Source organism: Orycteropus afer, unplaced genomic scaffold, assembly GCF_000298275.1.
Source record: "Orycteropus afer afer isolate SDZICR_OR568_19922 unplaced genomic scaffold, OryAfe1.0 scaffold00079, whole genome shotgun sequence".
NCBI classification, from domain to species: Eukaryota; Metazoa; Chordata; class Mammalia; order Tubulidentata; family Orycteropodidae; genus Orycteropus; species Orycteropus afer.
The window spans coordinates 5,790,544-5,811,237 of NW_006921666.1; the positions used below are offsets into that span (position 1 = coordinate 5,790,544).

General features: G+C 43.0%; 1 protein-coding gene across 1 annotated transcript in view; it reads right to left on the reverse strand.

Moving 5' to 3' along the window:
- IFT43 (intraflagellar transport 43) overlaps positions 1 to 19,997 on the reverse strand; it is a 116,094-nt gene extending 96,097 nt beyond the window's left edge. The window contains exons 1-2 of the mRNA XM_007941413.1: positions 19,944 to 19,997; positions 14,864 to 14,956 (exon numbers count right to left, since the gene is read on the reverse strand). Coding sequence (XP_007939604.1) covers positions 14,864 to 14,956; positions 19,944 to 19,997 — 147 coding nt within the window. The remainder of the gene's footprint in view (positions 1 to 14,863; positions 14,957 to 19,943) is intronic.
- Between the last annotated feature and the right edge of the window lie 697 nt (positions 19,998 to 20,694).

Below are 20,694 nucleotides of genomic sequence, written 5' to 3' on the forward strand. Positions count from 1 at the left end.
AAAAAAAAAAAAAAAAGATTAGATCTGGAAAGACCAAACTGAAAGGACTCTGTCTCCTTCATTGATTTTCTGGGTACAAAGTAAGATGTTTCTATCAATAATAAGTATGTGCCAGTAACATCATAGGAGGAAAGAGAAAGTACCTTGGTCTAATCTTTGCCTCTTTACTTAGGCAAGCTGTGGCTTAGACTGAAGGAGATGGGAAGGGATAAGGGCAAAGTCAGGATTAAAAAGTGATGCCAAATATAAGCTATAACAGCTTATGCACTGTGCTAAACTGTTAAACTGAATTCAATATAAATTTTTGTATTTGGAAGGACCTGTGTCTTTACCACATGACACAAGAGATTCTCTTCATACCATGGTGAAAGAGATTAAAGAATGAGAAACTAAATGGAGAGAAGTGAGTCTGCCAGAAGGAAGTAAGGAGAAAAGCTAGTCTTTAAAAGAGCAAGGGGAAGATGAGGGAGAGTGGAGGGAAGGACAGTCCTGGGTTCAAGTCCTAGCACTGTCATTTTCTACCTGGGTAACCTTGGGCTACCCACAAATTCACTAAGCTTCCTTTTCCTCATGAGTCCCTTATAGATCATCAGAGGCAATCTCTGGCACTGAGCAGACACTTAATAAATGGTGATGACTGTGGTCATTATATTATTTACCAGAAATAATTATTTCTGGAGAAATCCCAATACATACAGTTGAAACGATGGAAATGTTTTGGTAATCAAGTATTGGAAGGCCTTTTATTTGGGACTGCCTTGCACATACTTGACTCCAGAGAGCGGATTCTTACCTAGTTCCGCTTCCCTGAAGACAGAGCAATTCTTTAAAATTGCCTGAATCTAGAACAGGAACCACAGCTGAGCTGCTCACTGGGAAATAAATGTGATGCTCAGGATGGTAATAGTGCATACAATCACTGGCAATCACTCCAGTGGTGTCACTCCTCCCCAGATGAGACTACACATGCCCTATAATAAAATCTCATTTCAGTACAAACTCATCCAACTGCCCACTTTAAATGACTCATGGGATAGGACTGCCAGCAGTTCGCTGAAAAGACTTAACCAAAGACAACAGATCTCAGACCTGAAAATCATTCTTAAAATTCATCCCCGGTTTCCTACTTGGAGCGCATCCTCTTAAATCTCAATTACATCCCTTTGGGTCATCCTAAATCAGCTCTCCCCTCTTCCTGGATCTACTCCTTCCAAACACTCACAGAGAAATGTCACATTCCCCCACACTAGTTGCCATTTAGCCAACATAAAACATTCTTTTCAACTTTTATCACAAATCAAACATAGAGATTTCTGTCACTGTCTTAAATCCTTTCGGTTTCTTAAAATCTATTTGGCATGGATATAGTGAGCAACGTGCACGATGTGAGGGTGTGAATTCCCAGCACTCTACGCAGCAGCTCCTCTTGGCACCTGTGACTCAGTGACTGTGTGTAAGCACAGTCTAGACCTGCTACCTCAAGCAAATCCAGAGAACAACTTGGAGCAAGATGATACTAAAACCTTGATGCTTGCAGAAACCTGATCTCTCACAAGCCTCCTCAAGGGTGATGATGGAAAAGAAATGGATGTAGCATGAAAGCAGCATTAAACCAGGGGCAGGGGACCCCTATCATGTGAGACCAAGAGAGCATCCCTGGCAATGTTCACCTCAATTCACTTTATTAAAACTGCTCCAGGTCTGCAGTTCTTCTTTATTCTGCCTAGGTTGTACAAGCCCAAAGGGAAGATACTATAAGCAAAGTGCAAGGTCACGACTAGCAAATTAACATACACTATGTCCAATAGTCCCCACCCCAGCCCAAGAGGCAGGAAGTAGGTTAAAAAGCCAGGGACCGAGACAGAGCCGCAGGATCCATGTAAGGGGAGGGTGGAGAGGTTTCTAACAGCTAAGGGAGACAAACTTGTCTGTCAGTTTGTCATACTGTAGTGGCTTGCATGTTGCTGTGAGGCCTGAGGATGTGCCATCAGTGTTTCAAATGCTAGCAGGGTTGCACATGGTGCATGTTTCTACGCAGCTTACAGACTGAGACAGACAAGGACGAAGGAAGAGGCCATCGACTTCTCAAAGGATTGGCCAAGGAAAACCTTATGACTAGCAGAGAAACACTGGTGCCTGGGGTCTTTAAAGCTTGCAAGCAGCTATTCAAGGCACAATTGATCACTATTCACCTGGAACAACAGAGTAAGGAGGAGTCAGAAATAGGAGGAAATGGAGTATGTGGCTAATCGCCTCCATGAACAACTGTCTCCTTTGCCATGAGACCAGAAGAACTGGATGGTGCATGGCTAGCATTACTGGGCATTTTGATCAAAGATTCCAAAAAAATCCTGATCAAAAGGGGGAAAATGCAGAAAAGAATTTCAAATACTCACAGACTCTAGACTTTCTGGAGCTATGTAGGACAGATGAACCCCTGACACTATTGCCAAAATAATCTTTAAACTGTAAACCAAGAATATGCCCGTAAGTCTTAAAACCAAACAATATTAGCTTACCTATTAAGAAAGGCCTGCCTTGGGGAGTATGGTCTTTTAAAAACTATCTATATGGAATCAAGCTGACAACAATAATCAAAAGATGAGATAGGAACATTAGGGTACAATGAGTTTATTAATGAGGGAGGAACAATTCAGAAAATGAGGATGAGAATGGTTGCACAACTCAAAGAATACAATCAATGGAAATTATACACACAGAAACTGTTGAATTGGTATGTTTTGCTGTGTATATTCTCAATAACAACAAAATAAATAAAATCTGAAAAAAATTGATAAGAAACATAAAAAAAGTCGTGCATATTTTAATGTAGATTAGGAAAAATGTAACTATCACAAACTATAATTGCACTGATAAGGTTTCTTTATATAATTACTGTAAGTAAAAAAGATGAGTTGATTTAAAGAAAAAATTTAAATTAATTATAAAGTAAGTGGTATGTGGATAGCACATACTGTAAATAGTCTGTAAATGCCTGAAGTTTGGGAACAGAGCCTCAGTTCATGCCTCATCATCTCTTAGGACTCCGCCAACTGCCTCCTACTGTTCTCCCTGCCAACAATCTCTCCCCATTCTAGACTCTAGACTATCCTCCACGTAGCTGACAGATTTATCTTCCTAGAAAACAACGTCAGTAATGTCATTCCCTGCTTTTAAATCTTTGTGGGCTCCTTACAATGTACCAAAAAAAAAAAAATTCAAAATTCCTGTACTTGGAACACAAGGCGTATGTTCCCAGTATACAACACTGGTCACCATGCTGTGAAAACACGAGGTACCTTTACCATGCCATGTCTTAACCTGCCTCAATCAAGTCAATTCTGACTCACAGCAACCGTGTAGAATGGAGTAGAACTGCCCCCATCTTTCGCCCATGGAGCGGCTGGTGGGTCCTAACTGCTGACCTTTCAGTGAGCAGCTAAGTGTTTAACCACTGAGCCACCAGAGCTCCTTAGGACAGGCTTTTCCCACTGCCAGAAATGTCCTTTTCTGCAACTGATCTTCCCTCTCATTAGCAAATTCTTACTCATTCATTTTAACTCACTTTAAGAGTCACCTCCTTTAGGAAGCCTTTCCTCATACCCAGGCAGGGTTAGCTGCTTCCTGAGTTCCCATTTTCTGAAACTACTTAGCAATTGCCCTCAACGAGATGGACTAACAGGATGCACAGACACAGTGGCAGCAGCGATGGGCTCAAGTATAGCAAGGATCATGGAGCTGGAGGAGAACTGGGCAGTGTTTCGTTCTGCTATGCATGGGGTCACTATGAGTTGGAGACAACTCGATGGTACCTAACAACAACAACAACAACAACAACAACTTAGCGATTATAATTTTTTTGTCTAAGTATGTGGTTCTCCAACTAGAATATGAAATTACCTTACTCATTTTTGTATTGGAAAGTGTATGTTAAATGTGGGATAAATAAGTGAATAAATGAATGAATGAATGAATAAAATTCTATTCATAAATTTGTCAATAATGATATATATATAAATGGATAAGCAAAAATAAGTTCAAAGGAACAAGTTCTCTGTTATCAGCAGTTGAGAGAAAATAGAAAGAGATACAGAAAAAAGAGAAGTAGGGAAGGAAAAAGAGAAAACAGAAAGGCTCAGTAAGAGAAAGAGCCAGAGGTATTAGGAAGCCTTTTACATTTGGTGGTGAGTGCATGCATACCCTAATCTACTCACTGAATTCTTTCAACAAATATCTACTGAGAATCTACTAAGTGAATCTTGTAAATGTGTGGTATAGTGCCAGGCATCCATGGCTCCTTCTCTGACTACTCCACTCACACTACAAAGACCCTCTTACTGCTAAATCCCAATTCAGGCCTCACCTGGATCCTCTTGGCAGCATCAAACACTGTTGGCTACTCCTCCTTCTTGACTCTCTGACCTTGGCCTCTGGATATCACAGATGTCTGGATTCCCTCTTACCCTCTGGCCACTCCTCCTCAATCTCCTTTTGGGAGCCCTTCTTTGACTGTCTGTTCCTCAGATTCCGTCCGAGGCCCTCTTCTTTCTTGCTCTGGAAACTCTCAGATAGTTGGGTTCATTTACCACTTCAATGCTAGTAACTTCAAAATCTCTCTCCAGCCCAGAGCCTAATCCAGTGTATCAGTCCCACGTGTCCAAACCTTCCAGACACCTGCCACTGCTAGTGTCACAGGCACCTCAAAGTAACTTGTCCCCAAACTGAATGCATCCTTTTCCCCTATACCTGTTCCCTGCCCTGTTCATTTAAGAATGACTGAGGACTGACTACTGACTGAGGACCTACAAAGTGCCAAGTTCTGAGCACAAAGAATAGGCACTTCTGTAGCTTGCAATTAGTGGGGAAGATGAAGCTAAATAACTGCACAAATAGTTTCAACCTATTTGTGTTGGGGCAACAAAGTAAAAAATGCTACAAGAGCATAACAGAGGAGCTAACTTAAATTAGGGGGTGTTCTTTTTTTTATTTTCAAGAAGTGTTATTTAAGCTGAACCCAAAGGATATGTAAGAGACAGCATGGCAGAGAGTAGGGGTAAGTATTAGAGGCAAAAGTAAGTACATGAGCAAAGAAAAAAAGGTCACCATGACTGCACAAGGTGCCAGGTATAAAATGAGGCTAGACATACAGCCAAGGCCCAAATCACACAGGTTTAAGGATTTGGGATTTTCATATTCTAAGTGTAAAAGTATCCAATTAAAGGGTTTTATGCTTGAGTGTGAAATGGCTGATGTACATTTTGATAAGATCACCTGCCCAACTGCAGGAGGACAGGAATGTCAGAGGAGAGACAGTTATGAGGCAGCTTACAGCAATCCAGGTGAGATGCTATGGCTTAAACAATTTCTCTAATTCCTGATTTCATTTTTTTCCCTAACAAGAATGCTAGATTCTGAGACATCTTTGCTCTGGGAAGCTTGCCTGAATAGAAGTCAATTATCATTACAACAGAAGTCTCACCACCATAAAAATTTTCACATACCAAAAAAAGTCAATAGTCTACTTATTCCAAATAGGAGTCAAACCAATTTCACTGTTAGAACAGAGCCGAGTCCTCTGGTATGGATCCTAGGCAGATACCACCTGTGGTTATTAAATCACATGTTTTTTTTTTTTTTTTTTTTTTTTAATGCATAGCAAAGATGCTCAGAAGTCTAAGCTAGGGGTTCTCATCTTTCTGGAAGCAATGCACTAATAATTTGCATTGATTCATTTACACATATTTCTATCAAGTAAGTAGCATATACTTGTAATTGGTCGTATCTGAGTGACACAGTCTACTATTTTGTGAAAACTAAAGGCGTTTTCTAGATCTTATCGGATCATGACAAATTTCATATTACTTCCACAATAGACAGCATTTCAAAGGGGTAGATTTCTCTCCTAGGGTTACTGTAGCAATCTATACTCAGAGGAAGCTAAGAATTGGTAGGACACAAATGAATTATGAACACTACAAATTACTAATTAACTCAGCACCTTATGCCAAATAAACCAGGAGAGTGAGTTCCAAGTTATCAATGCTGTGCTTGAGCACATCTCAGAAGTTTTCTTGATCAGTGAGCAAATACATAAAGAGAAGTTTAATGCTATACTGAAGATGCAGCAATGAAAGATAAGGCTAGAAAAATATCCAAACTATTTTTGGATTTATTAGCAATAAATTTTAAATATTTAAAATATTAGCAATTATTTCAGTATCATGTAACAAATATTGGCCACATATGGCTAATTTATCATAAAAGGCAAAGGAGTTGGTTTTTGAGTGCTTGTAAACCTTCTCATTAACTTGCAAAAGTCACTGATGACCACCACTGCATCACATGTATGGTCAACTGCTCCAGTAACAAATCCAGCAGACCATGTGCTCTCCCCCTCACCTCCAGAACTTGGCACAGGCTCATGCCTCTACTTGGGATGTTCTTCCACCCATCTCCTCTTGGCTAATTTCTACTCATCCTTCAAGTCTCAGCTGAAACATGATTTCTTCCTGGACTACCTCTCCAGACGCCCCCAAGAATAAAAGAGGCTAAACACGGTACCTCTGTATCTTTCTGTGTTCACTCCCAACCATTGCACTTCTCTCAAACATCAAGGTTCCAGAGGTCAGAAAGCATGCTTGGTTCATCACTGTATTCCCAGATACAAGCACAACGCCTGGCATAGAATCCTCAACCAAATTTTCTAAGTGAATTAACTGATAGATGGTAAGCCTCTACTTCACGGTCCCAGAGATCACCTGCTCTCATTTTCTACCCATCTATTTTGGCACAGGTAAGCAACTTAGAATTATTGTTTGGAAAGACTGCCAAAGTCTACATACAGGGTTTTAGAAAAAAGATGGAAGGTATCAACTGGTCAATGACATAGGCAGAAATACTACTAGAGGAGACAAATAAAATGGGTCTCAAGTGGCAGAAAGAATCCCAGCAAAAGGACTCCTCACCCAGATGTTTCTTTGCCTTAAGAGCCAATTAAATCTGGTTCTATAAAATAGGACCATCTCCCTATCTTACACTTAAGATAAACTGATAAATATTTTCTAATTCTTACATGACAAAGTAATGACAGTAATAGCGTGTGTCAGCCACTGTTTTACTAGCTTTATACATTAATTCCCCAATGACTCTATGACACAGGTACTACTAGCACCATTTAACAGATGAGGAAATGGGCTTAGAGTAGTTAAGAACTTGTCCAAGGAATATATATCTATAATTGGCAGAGCTGAGATTAAAAGTAAAATAGTAATCCTTTCTACTTTTTAGGTTGTGCAGATAACAACAGCAGCCAATTTACAGAGCACTTATGACATGTCAGGCACTGGGCAAAGGGCTTCGCATGTATCTCTCATTTAATCCTCCCCACTGGTGAGGAAGAGACTCGTCAAGCGTTCTTTAAGACCAGCTTTCACGCCAGGACTTGTAGGAAGCCAGCACGTGTGATTCCCTGCTTAACCAACAGGCTATGAACGTGCACTGTGTGGGGCCCTGCAAGAGCCTGAGCCAGCACTGGGGCAGAATCTCTAAATTTCTAATCACAGGCCTGACCCTGAGACAACATTCCCTTCCACACAGCGGCCAGACCCAGGGATGGGTTAGTGATGCACATCTGCCCACCCCAAGGGAGAGTTCTCAAACAAACCATGCAAAGCATGACATAAATATTAAGTGTGGAAAACACATTCTTCATGAACAGTTCGACATCAAATTCCCCACATCCCTCTTCGACAACGTTATCGGGGCATCATTCGATCCAGCCAATTGGAAAGGAACTACAAAAAAAGTTGAAAAATGTGACCAATCAGAAAAGTTATTTTTGTGAGAAAGAAGAAAAATGTCACCAAAAAGGGTCAGCAGATAACCCTGTTGGGCTGAAAATAACTGCCCAGCTGGCAGGCCAGTCAGGGAACAGGCGGAGGGCAAGAGATGTAATGCAAAGCACCAAGGGAGCTCCAGCTGAGGGAAGCTGCTGGGGGATGAGGAAATTGGCCTAATTTGGGAACAAGAGCCCAGCAGCATTTCTCAGATTCCTGCTAGAGAATTTGGCTAACTTTCAGTTCTGATCCTTGGAGGAACAGAGAATGGGGGGGGAAGAGAAGGGGAACAGCTGTGACTCATGCACTTCAACGGACAACTGGATGCACAAGGGTGATCAAGTGAGAACTTACTCCCACTCCAAAAAAATTCCAATAGAATAACCCAAAAGGCTCTCTTTCCAAAAGCCTCTTCTCTCCTGAGTGGTCTGCTACATGTATAGCAGGTAGAAGAGGCTAGGTTAAGCACCAGGCTAGAGTCAGAGAGACATGGCTAGAGTTAGAGATTAAGTTGAATGGCCCTGGACAAGGTACTCAAGCTATCAAGGTCTGAGTGAGTCCTCAGGGCTAAAATGTATTAATATTAGTACTCGCTTCAAGAGCTATCACAATGTTTAAATAGAACACAGCATGTAAAGTAATTAACAGATAGCAACTGTTACAACATAAACTACAAATACTATTGTACTTTTCTAATCCTCAAAATAAAAGCTAAGCTAAAAAGCTGTTTAGACCCAAATGAGAGATGCTCATCCAAAAGACAGGTCACCCTCGTCTTTGTGTAACTTTACCAGAATGTAACTTGATGAAGAAAGTGTCCAGCTGTTCTCCTGCAGGAGCTGTCACAGCAGAATCATCTGAATCAAGAGAAGTTGAAGGCTCAGCCAGAGAAATCCAGTTTAACACCAGAGCTGCTCATCTAGAGCAAGTAATACACTGCAGGTATGTCAACATTCATCTTCCAGCGAAATATTCAGGAACCGTAATGTCAACCTGAACTATTAACTGAGCTCTATTTCTGGTAGATTCAAGCCTGATTTGGGATAGTGAAAAAAAGAAGAAAAAAAAAAAACTTTCTTACTACTTACCATTTCTTGAGCGGTTCCCATGTGCAGGGCACAGTGCTGAGAATTTACACACATTACCTTATTTGAGCTTCGAGACAATCCTTATGAAGAAAGTACAACTCTAATCAACTCTGAGCTAGTAAAACTACATGAAGAGTTCATCTTTCTGGTAAACCTGTAACATTAGATAACTGAGTTCTCTGAAATTTATCATAGAATGAGCAGGCAAATAGAGAGACATTGCCTGCTGTCCCTGAGAGGGTGGCATAGTTTAATCAGTGGCTGTGAGCTACAGGCACTCCCTAGGAAGAGAGCCCTACGGGCTTACGGAGACTGGAAGAAGGAACATTAAGAATCACACCAGTGACGCAATCAGGTATCATGGCGCTTCAGGGCGTAACATTTCTCACTGAACGCTACAAAACTTTAAATTAGAAAACTGGAAAGGAATGTGGATTTTTTTTAGCTACTACAAGTACTTCTTTCCTTTTATACCCAAAGCCTAAGAAAAATATCTTTGTATAAACTGACACATCAGTTGTGAAGTGCCTACTCAGTAGCTGTTTTCCTCTTCTCCCTCAGCAGGAAAGCCCAACTTTACAGGTGTAACATTGTACTCAAAAACTCCTTTGAAACTTAGGGTGTGACAACACTCAGTTCTAATCAATCAAATATAACTAGAAGCCTGCTTGTTGAAGTCTCTGGTTATTGTTTTCCTCATAAAAAAAGGGGCACACATAGTTGGCATACCCCTGGAACGTTTCCATTGGCCCCCCTCCTCTCACCTAGAATGCAGATCTGGAGATGATGTCTTACAACCGTGAGTACTAAAGTTCAAAATCCAATGGCAGGCAGGAAGCTGGAAGGGGCTACGGCAATGCAGGACATCCTCTGTCCTCCAGTGGGTGTACCCGCCCTGCTCTGCCCACCATGGACTTCTTGCTGTGTGAGGTAAATCACTCCTGTTTGATTAAAGCACCAGAGTTGAGTTTCTGCTGCTTGTAGCCAAATTCACTCTAACAGATACAGAAAGATACTGAAAATCAATCCACCCTGAAGCAGCACGAAGTGGAAACAGGAGCCAGGCAGATCACACAGGTGAGTAAATCGGATCAGGTGTATTCAAGTAAGAAGTGAAATGGAGAGGGCAGGCCTCAGATAAGGGAGCGCCTTACTAGTTCTAGCCAACTGCCACCACGCAGGAATGCCAGTCCAGCCACTATGCCTTAGTACTGAATTATAGGCACTGTGCCCTTCCACCTTAGTACAGAAATATAAAGAGAATAAAAATGACACTCAACTTCTAGAGAAATAATAATGGTTGGCAACATATTGAGTACTTATAAATCAGATACTGTGTTAAGGGCTTTCCTATCTCATTTTTCCTTTCTAGTCATTCTATGAATTAGGTTGTATTTTGATCTCTGCCTTACAAATGAGAAAACTGAGACTTAGAGGTTAAGTAACTTGCTCACAGTCACAGAGCTAATGTGTGGCAGAGTCAGGATTTCAACCCAGGTCTGCATGACTCCAAGGCTTGTGCTCATAAAGAATAACCAACAAAACTGGAAACCCACACACTCTTCCCTGGATTACTAGTCAACCTACAGATAAATGAGCCTTTTAAGACTTCCAAATCAGTTCTCAGACAAACCCAGGCTTACCTCCTCTTTCTTTGCTACTCTTTCATAAAAACAGTAAAGCCCTGTCCAAACACACATTCACTCACTGATCTACTAAATGAATGTTATACACTATTTTATAGTTTATTAATATACTTTTAAATGTGTATTTAATTTAATCTCCACATCAACCTGGTGTTATTGTCATCATTTTACAGATACTGAAAGAGCAGATTAGAGAGCAGTAAAATAACAGGTACTTACTAGAGCCTAGTCTCAAGCCCCAGTCCTCTCCTGTCAAGTCCTGTGTCCCCTCTCTTCCTGCAGATGCTTCTCTGCTTCCTTCACCAGTGCGCCCAACTCTACTACCAGCTTTAAAATAACCGTCCGTTTAAACTAATTCCTATTTAACTTTAAAGTAACTCTGGTATGCCTAACAGCCCCCAGGTACCACATCCACCTCTTCATGGATATCTTCATTCTAGAAGATAGTCAGCAAGAGAGTAAAAATAAATACATTAAGTAATACACTCAGAATTGGAATGTAAATGGGCACACACACAAGTCTTGGGATCTAATTTTAGAAAGAAACAGCCAAAAAGTCCCACACAGCACAGTAAGCATCTGGTCCCGTGGGAGGCTGCCCACACTACTTTAAACCTCAATTAACCCAGGAAGAGAAGGATCCTGGAATCCTGAAATCCTGAATGCCATTCTGCTTTCAGAGGACCCAGCTGAGTAAGGAACACAATGACTTTCATCAGAATGACTTTCATCATGTTCTTCCAGAAAAATGCTAATACCTGGAAAAAAAAAAAAAACGTAAATGTCTCTGGGAAAAATGAGAAGGCATTCCTGAAGGAATGAAATCCTGAAAGGTTCATTACACGCTGTGACTTTCACGTTACATGTCTGTGCTACCAGCCCTCGCTCAGGAACCACAGAGGGGAAGGGAGGTGAGCATGCCTATGAGCCCACCCTAGGAGCTGACACAGCATGGGGCTCATGCTATACAGTTCCAAGGCCTGATCAGGGCACTCCAGGACATCTTGGTCCACTAGAGGTCCACTCACCTAACTGTTGGCTATAACCCTCTTCACAATAATAGACTGTCTTCCTTGCCAATGTTCACTAGAATGGAAGTTTCATTATGGTAGGGGATCTTGTCTCCTTTGTTCACTGAAATATGCCAAGTACCTAAAATGGTGCCTGACACAATAAACTTCAATAAACATTTGTTGAATAAATGAATGAATGATCTGTGTTGGGACAGATCGTCCTATACCCGTCTCGAACAGTCTAAAGTGGCCAGAGGCTAAGCGTAGGCTTCCATTAACCCAGTCATCTGCCTCTCCATTTTCTCCTTAAAGACATACATGACTGCAGTTCAAGCTCCCTGTGAGCCAGGGATGGGTCTGGTACAGCTTCTTTCATCATCTTTCTACATTATGCCACCACCTCCGACAATGATGCCCCTAATGCTCTACTACCTGACCACCCCTGACCCTGGAGCTCCGACTCAGCTTCTAAGAGCACTCATTACACACTAGGTACTTCATCTATCTCATAATCTAGTCAGTTATGTGCCAGGCACTGTGACAGACAAGGGAGTTGTTGTTGTTTTTATATGCCATCGAATCGGACCCAACTCATAGCGACCCCTCCTTGGGTTTCTGAGGCAGTATCACTACGGAAGTAGACTGTCCCATCTTCCTTCCGAGAGACAAGGGAGTAGTACAATGATTATACACAAGCTCTGCCTTCCAGCTCACATTTTACCAAACATATATAGTCATATGTCACTTAACATCCACAGTGTTGTTGTTGTTGTTGTTGTTATGTGCCGTTGAGTCGGACCCGACTCATAGCGACCCCTCCTTGGGTTTCCGAGGCAGTATCACTTCGGAAGTAGATCGCCCCATCTTCCTTCCGAGGAGTGGCTGGTGGGTTTAAACTGCCAGCCTTCTGGTTAGCAGTCAAGTGCCTTAAGCACTATGCTACCAGAGCTCCCATCCACAGTACTTTCTACAAAATAGGATGTTACATGGTTTGGACCTTGTGGGAACATGCTTAAATCGTGAGCAGTAACATTCACTGATTTTCTACCTTCAAGTTGTTTAACAACCTTTTAACCAAACTGATACTTCTCCTTTGCCTCTTGCTGCTATTATAATTAGCACTGGTTTTGCTGTGTTGGAAGCCATGATGCACTTGACAGTACTATTTTCAAAAGAAAATTAAACAGAAGTCATGCTACAACATTCAAGAAATGTGTGATACACAAGATTGGATGCTGCTGCCTATGAGTTGAAGCATATACTGTTACATGATAAACCTTTTATTTGTAAATAAGTAATAGAAAGTACAATGTATACATAAACCAGTAACATAGGCATTTATTATGACTATCAAGACATATATATTACAGGTTATATATGTACTGTACCATTATATACCTGGCAGCATAACTTTGTATACAAAAGACATGAGAAACACACGTTGTGTGTGGGAAGCTGTTGCATGCACTACATCTGGTCATAGCCACTACTCCTGTTCTCTCATTGGGATTTCTGAGCTCTACTGTAACCTTATAGGACCAAGGACATATATGCAGTCAGTCATTGCCCTAATGGACATTATGTAGCACTTGACTATAATTACAATACAATATAATAAGTATTATAATGGAGGTACCATGACCAAAGTCACAAACTGACAACCAACAGGCCAGTTCTAACCTAAGTAGGGTTTTGACTTTTATAATTAAGTTGCTAATCTCCAAAAACTTGCGGCTTTCATGTAAAATGCTAGACTGCCAATATCTCTTGAGTAATCACAAGTTCTAGCAAAAGTGGGCTTGTGTTCCCCACAGCATCCATCAGCTGTGGCTAAGTAACATTTGGCCCCTTCGGAGGGGGAGCATGTGCTCCATTTTCGTATTATGCCACCCCATCCCTGCTATCTGCCAGGTAGTGAGGCTAAAGGTAAGCACTTAGTTTCTCTGAACGGGTATGGATGTTAGAGTAAAACATGATTCTCCACATCTCTACTGTTATACTAAGTGAGAAAACGAACAATGAATGGAGGACCACATAGACAAGAAAACAGAGAACTGAATTCCTCTAAAAGTGGAAATTCCCACATATGACACATAAGTGTGTCTGTGTCTTGTACCTAGCATATTTTGCTCATGTGCCCTTTACTTGGGAGCTCTGGTGGCATAGTGCCTAAAGCATTTGACTGCTAACCAGAAGGCTGGCGGTTCAAACCCACCAGCCACTCCTCAGAAGGAAGACTGGGCAATCTACTCCCGCAGAGATACCGCCTGGAAACCCAAGGAGGGACCCTTCATTCATTTATTTTACCTCCCTGGCCCTTTAAATTTCTCAGACTGGATCCCCTCGTCTGTTGTAAACCTTCTATGGGCCAATAAGCTAGACAAGCCAGGTTTCTTGGTGCCTGACAACTCACTGTCTACAGTGGCAGACATATAGACAATCAGCATACACTAGGTACTATAGGAACTGAGAGGAAGGAGCTCTACGTCTGCCTGGAAGTTAGAGAAGAGCTGATAAAGAGGATGACCCCGAGGCTAAATCTTGAAAAAGGCATCTATCCCTCCTCAAAAAAGGTAAAAAAAAAAAAAAAAAAAGGACAAGAGGAAGAGGAAAAGGGGCTCTGAGTCAACAGCCACAACTATCTCCCTCTGGATAGAAATGGGGCAGTGTCCTGCCACAAAAAGTACTGCTCATCAGGACGACCCACCCTCCAAAAACAAGCTGGGCAGATTCTCATAATTCTAGGCCACTAGGAAAAGCTTCCAGGTAAGGAAGGTCAGTACTGGTCCCCTTCCTGCCTGAAAAATACAGGAAGTGCATGCAGGTCAACACTGAGAGCAAATGTCCAACCGTGTAACTGAACCTTAGCATGCCTCTTTCGTTTTCTGCTAATAGGATAAATGCCAAGGAAGGGAATTCCCACATCAAGACCGGAGAAGGGGTTGGCATTAAAAAGAAATAAGGAATACCAAATTCTTGCTTATTAAATAATCACTAACTTTTTTTTTTCCATTGTGATTTGGGTGAAAGTTTACAGAGCAAATTCACTTTCCATACAGCAGTTCACACACACACACGTCTCATGACATTGACTAGAGTTTACCACAATGCAACAGCTCCCCTCCCACTTCCTCCCAATAGTTAACCTCTTCCCTGTGTCCATCCCTCCATGCACTCCTGCCCCCTGAACTGTCTCCCTGTGCATAAACAGCCCTTCTTTCTCCCATGAGTAATCACCAACTCTTAAAGAGCATTTCTTTAGACCTTTTTTTAGCACCCACCTCTCCAGTCGGAGTCAAAGAGGAATTCTTGCCACTGGGCTGACTCTCAGTCGGAGATGACTCTGGTTGAGCTCGGCGACCCATCTTGGCTCCCTGTAAGGAGAGAGGGAAGGACACTGCTGACCCAAACAGGACTTGAGAGACTAAAATGAGAATTCAGCAAGGACTAGATTTATGATAACATGATGGAGGACAGGATTTGAGTAACTTTCATACATTCTTAGAAAACACTCCAAATCCTCAAAGTACCTGAAGTCAGTTCTAACCTTATCTGTAACAGAACAAAACACTGCTCACTCCTACACCAGCTTTATCATCTTTGATACACTTGAGCCCTTTGTTGTAGATACTGTGTTAATCCATCTCAATAGGGTTTCCCTCTTTCTTACTGACCCTCTACTTTATCAAACATGATACCACTTTCTAGGGATCGGTCTTTACTGATGACATGTCCAAAGTAAACAAGATGAAGTTTCATTATTCTTGCTTCCAAGGAGCATTCCAGACACCACCTGTGACTGTCATACTGTGGTGGCTTACATGTTGCAATGATGCTGGAAGCTATGCATCTGGTATTTCAAATACCAAGGTCATCCATGGCGGACAGGTTTCTGTAAAGCTTCCAGCCTAAAACAGACTAGGAAGAAAGACCTGGCAATCTGCTTCCAAAACTTAGCCAATGACACCCTGTCTACCACATGAACTACTAAGTAAAATCACTTTTCTACCCACAGAAATACAGCTTCTCTAGAATAGGCAGAGACATCATGCCACAGCTCAGGTGAGGGTTTAGCAAAGGCTCCCACATTCATATATAGGATTTTATCAGTACTAGTTGTCATTGGGGAGCTCTGGTAGCATATTGCCTAAGGCATTTGACTGCTAACCAGAAGGCTGGTGGTTCAAACCCACCAGCCACTCCTCGGAAGGAAGGTTTGGCAATCTACTTCCATAGTGATACCGCCTTGGAAACCCAAGGAGGGGGTCACTATGAGTCAAATGCAACTCGATGGCAGTGAGTTAGTTTTAGTGAGTTGTCACTGAGCCCTGGTGGCACAGTGGTTAAGGCATCTGGCCTCTAACCAAAAGGTGAGTGGTTTGAAACCACCATCCAATCCACAGGAGGAAGATGAGGCAGTCTGCTTCCATAAAGATTTACAACCTTGGAAACCCTGTGGGGCAGTTCCACTGTCCTATAGGGATGTGTTCTGGTTACCGAGTGTCGTTCTGACAAGAATATACCACAAATGGGATGGCCTTAACAAACAGGAGTTTATTCTTATAATTTGGAGGCTTTAAGTCCAAGTTCAAAGTGCCAGGCTCTAGGGGCTGGGTGAAAGCCCCTCAACCTTGGGGTCCAACTCTGCCTTCTGCTCCCGGCCCTCTGAAGCTAGAGGCATTTCTTCATTCAGACAGCTGCTGGCTGCTGAGGCTGAGAAGCCCCAAGGTTGACAAGTAAAAAGGCACAGTCCCGATGTTACCAAACCACACGGCAGGCCATTAACTTAAGTCCATTTTTAAGTCCCAAGGTCGGCAGAGCATGGCAAGCTGCTGAGCAATGACACAGCTACATGCAGGTCCAAGCATGCCATAGGCTAGAGACCATTCCCAAAGCTGCTGCTTATATATGGGAAGCAGACCACATACCCAAAGGCAGCTACTCAGCTGCTTCTGGTAGATCTCACCATAGAGTTGATTGCCAGTCTCATCATGGGGAATAACTACCACCAGCTGCCCAGCCACTCAACCAGGCCCAGCCAAGGTGACAGAAACATAACTACCACAGGTTGCTATAATCAACTTGATAGCTTTGGGTTTCATTTTTGTTAGTTTATATGCCATTAAGTCAACTCCAACTCATAGTGACCCCATGTGTTTTAAGAGTAGAATTGTGCTCCAAGGGTTTTCAGGCCTTTCTTCTGAGGTACCTCTGGATGGATGGACTCAAACCTCCAACCTGTTGTTTGGCAGCAGGGTGCATTAACAATGTGCACCGGTCAGAATCAACTATATGCAACTAGTGGACAGGATTTTATGAAAACCTAATTTCAAAGCTGCAGCTTTGCATAACAATTATCAAAAAGGCATATGGAAAAGATTCCTAAATTCTATGGCAACAATTGGACCAATAAGCAACATCATGATAAATGGAAAAAATACTGAAGTTGTCAAGGATCTAATTTTATTTGGATCTACAATCAACATCTATGGAAGCAGCAGTCAAGAAATCAGACAATGGGCACATCTCCTGCAAAAGATCTCTTTAAAGTGTTGAAAAGCAAAGATGTCACCTTGAGGACCAAGGTAAGATACACCGGACCAGAGCCATGACATCTGCAATTGTCTCATATGCAGGTGAAAGCTGGACAATGAACAATGAAGACCAAAAAAATGATGCATTTGAGTTACGGTGTTGGCAAAGAATATTGAATATGGACTGCCAGAACAAACACATCTGTCTTGGAAGAAGTGCAGCCAGAATGCTCCTTGGAGGCCAGGATGGCAAGACTTCATCTCATACTTTGGACATGTTGTCAGGCAAGACCAGTCCCTGGAGGACTTCAAACTCAGCAGGTAGAGGGTCAGCAAAGAAGACCCTCAATGAGACAGATTGACACAGTGGCTGCAAAAATGGGTTCAAACATAAAGGCAATTGTGAGGATGGTGCAGGACTGGGCTGTGTTCTGTTGTCCAAAGGGTCACCACTGAGTCAGAATCAACTCAACAGCACCTTACACAACACGGTAACAAACCAGAGAAATACAGACAGCAGTTGCTTTGTTCACTAATTACATCTGCATTTACAGACAGTAAAGGAAATCTACTGCAAGAATTTTGAGCTATCAGCTTTGGAAATCAGAGCACTTCAAGTTCTGCTTCATCAAATAAACTTGCAAGTGTTTCCCAAAGCCTTTCTGGGTTGGAGTGTCTCAGATGCTTCCCAACCCAAGTTTATTTGGGCAGACCAATGGGTGTTAAAATATATTTGTATTTTTGTTTGTTTGCTTTTAAAGCCAGCGTTAATGGTTTTTAGATCTCATCTGGTGTGGCTTCACTTGACCCTCATGATAGCTGGGACTAGGACTGACATGATCTTACAAATGAGAAAACTGAGGAAGATGATTAAATGAGAGAGAAATCTAAGAGCAAAGTCTTCTTTGGACTTCAAATCCTGGGTTCTTTCCACTATACCACGATGTAATTTCAATTTCACAGTTTTAACAACTGACTATACCACTACAGGAGAGAGGTGACACAGGAGCTGCATAAAAACCCTTATGTAATGTTTACACTACAAATTCTCACTTCAACCATTTAGGTTTCAGGAACAAGGGAAGCAATCTAATCTTTCTGATAGTAAGTGGCTCTGTTTTCTTCTCAAGGCAGACAATTCCACCCCTTCACCCATGGTTGCCCTTCATCTACCATAGCATCCAGTACCTGAAGATGGCATGCAAAAACAAAAATCCAATGATCAGGCCTCTAAGTGCTGTTTGCAGATGGTTTCTCTACTACCTGTTAAGTGTTTTGAGGTTTTAAACTTTCTGAAGACCCTATATAAATCCACAGGTTTAACATAGAAAACTACTTTACTGCCTGATTTTATATATTTTAAATATAGTCTGTTTAAGCCCTCTAAAGGGCAGGGACTTTGTTTTATTCACTGCTATATTCCTAACATCTAAGATGTTTGATAGCCAGTAGGGGCTCAGTAAATATTTGTTGAAAGAATGAGTAAACAAACACCACATTTACTACATAAATGTGTTCTACAAAAGGTCCCACAGCAGAAAGGCCTGGGGACCGAAACTTCCTCTTGGTCAGTCAAGCAACCTGCTTCCCAGGCAATTTGCTCCCGTCCCTCACAGCTCTGTCCCTCACAGCTCTCTCAGCGAGCTGTGCCTTCCCAGCACCCTGGAAGACATCCAATGCCATCAGAGCATTTCAAAACAGATTTCAAAGCAGACACTTTAGATCTTCCACGTGATCCAACCTTCTAACAAATACGATCTTGACTAAAGGTTTGATGGGGGCTGTATTTGAGGAGGAAAGGCACTGAACTCGAGTCCTGAAACTAAACTAGAAAGCAACTTGAAGCCAGCGAGTGGGCTCCGACTCATAGCGACCCTGTTCGACAGAGAACTTCCCCCACAAAATTACCACGGCTGTAAACCGAGCAGGCTTTCCTCCCGCTTCGGCTGAACCTGCCGAAATTGTTGGCAGACGAGTGCGTAAACACTGCGCCACCAGGACTCCTTTCTTGAATCTAGCTCCGTCAGTGACTATAACCTTGAGTAAATCAGGCTCGGGAGCAATGGCAGCTAAGCTTTTCCGAGAATTCAGCATGCACCACGCACTGCTAAATGCTTCCCTTGCATTATCTCAGTTCATCTGAACTCCAAGTGCCCAAGTATCTTAGCAACCTCCGCGTTCCGGAGAGCAGGAAACTGAGGCTCAAACAGAGATTAACGGTTTTTAGCCCACCCAACAGTTTTCTGCTCCTTCTGATCTCCAGGCCAAAATGCCTAACCACTCCTCCCCTTTAAAAATTCCAACTCTCGATGTCTTTAACCACAAAACGGATATAAAGTCCATCCATCTCCCCGGGGGAATTATGGGTGAAAAGACCGGCCCTGCCTGCCTTTCTTCCGCGCATTACACAGTGAGGTTTTGATGTGAATTTCTAGAACGACTAGGCCCACGGGATAAGCCCTGGGATGAGTGCGAGTCCGACAATGGCCAGGGCCCCTCTCTCAGATCCGTCCTGATGCTCCAGAAAGAGAAGAGAGGCTGGGAAATGCTCCACCGGTCCCAAAGACGGCGAAGGGAGGACTAACTTGCTATTTTTTAAGGATTTTAAAGAAAGCAAAGCCCCCGCCAGCAATGGCGGAGCCCCCCGCAGCGCGGGAGGCGGGGCGGAGGGACCGCCTCCTCCGCGGTCTAGGCCTGGTTTAGCCCAGGCCCGCCCGCTTCGGCCGTCTGGGGAAGGCCGGGGCAAGGCGCCTCGGGGAAGCCGAGGCGAGGTGGCTCCTCCCCACCCGCCAAATCTGGGCCCCAAGCCCTGCACGTCGGTCCTCACGGAGGTGGCCGAGCCGCGACGTCGCTCCTCGCCCAGGTCCAGCACGTCCTCCATCACTGCGGCCTTCCAACGTCACTACCGGGAAACAAAGCACTCCAACGGTTTCGCTAAGGAGGGCTCCGCCCCTACATCCCAAAATTTAAAGGGGCCGCCGCATTATTACTGGTCTGTGTGTGCCACACGCCCTCCCTAATCCTGCCTTATTGGCTTCTATAAGAACCCTCCAGATACTAAAGTTCGCTAAGGCTGTGAAAAATATCAGGTTTTAGAAACTCTGCATTTGTAGCTCAGTTTAAATACATCAGTTATTAAGTGCAGCTCAATACTACTAATCAGTTATAAGGAGATCTGGTAGCGTAGTACCTAAGGCACTTGACTGCTACCCAGAAGGCTGGAAGTTCAAACCCACCAGCCACTACTGGGAAGAAAGATGGGGCAATCTACTTCCGTAGTGATACTGCCTCGGAAACCCAAGGAGGGATCGCTATGAGTTGGGTCTGACTCGAGGGCACATAACAACAACAACAAATCAGTCATAGTAATTGTACTGACCCCTCCCATTTGTATAGTTCTTTGCGAGGTACTAAGGAGCTCTGGGGGAGCTCTGGTAGCATAGTGCCTAAGGTGGTGGTGGTGGTGGTTGTTTGCCGTCCAGTCGGCCCGACTCATAGCGACCCCTCCTTGGGTTGCCGAGGCAGTATCACTACGGAAGTAGGATTGCCCAACCTTCCTTCTGAGGAGTGGCTGTTGG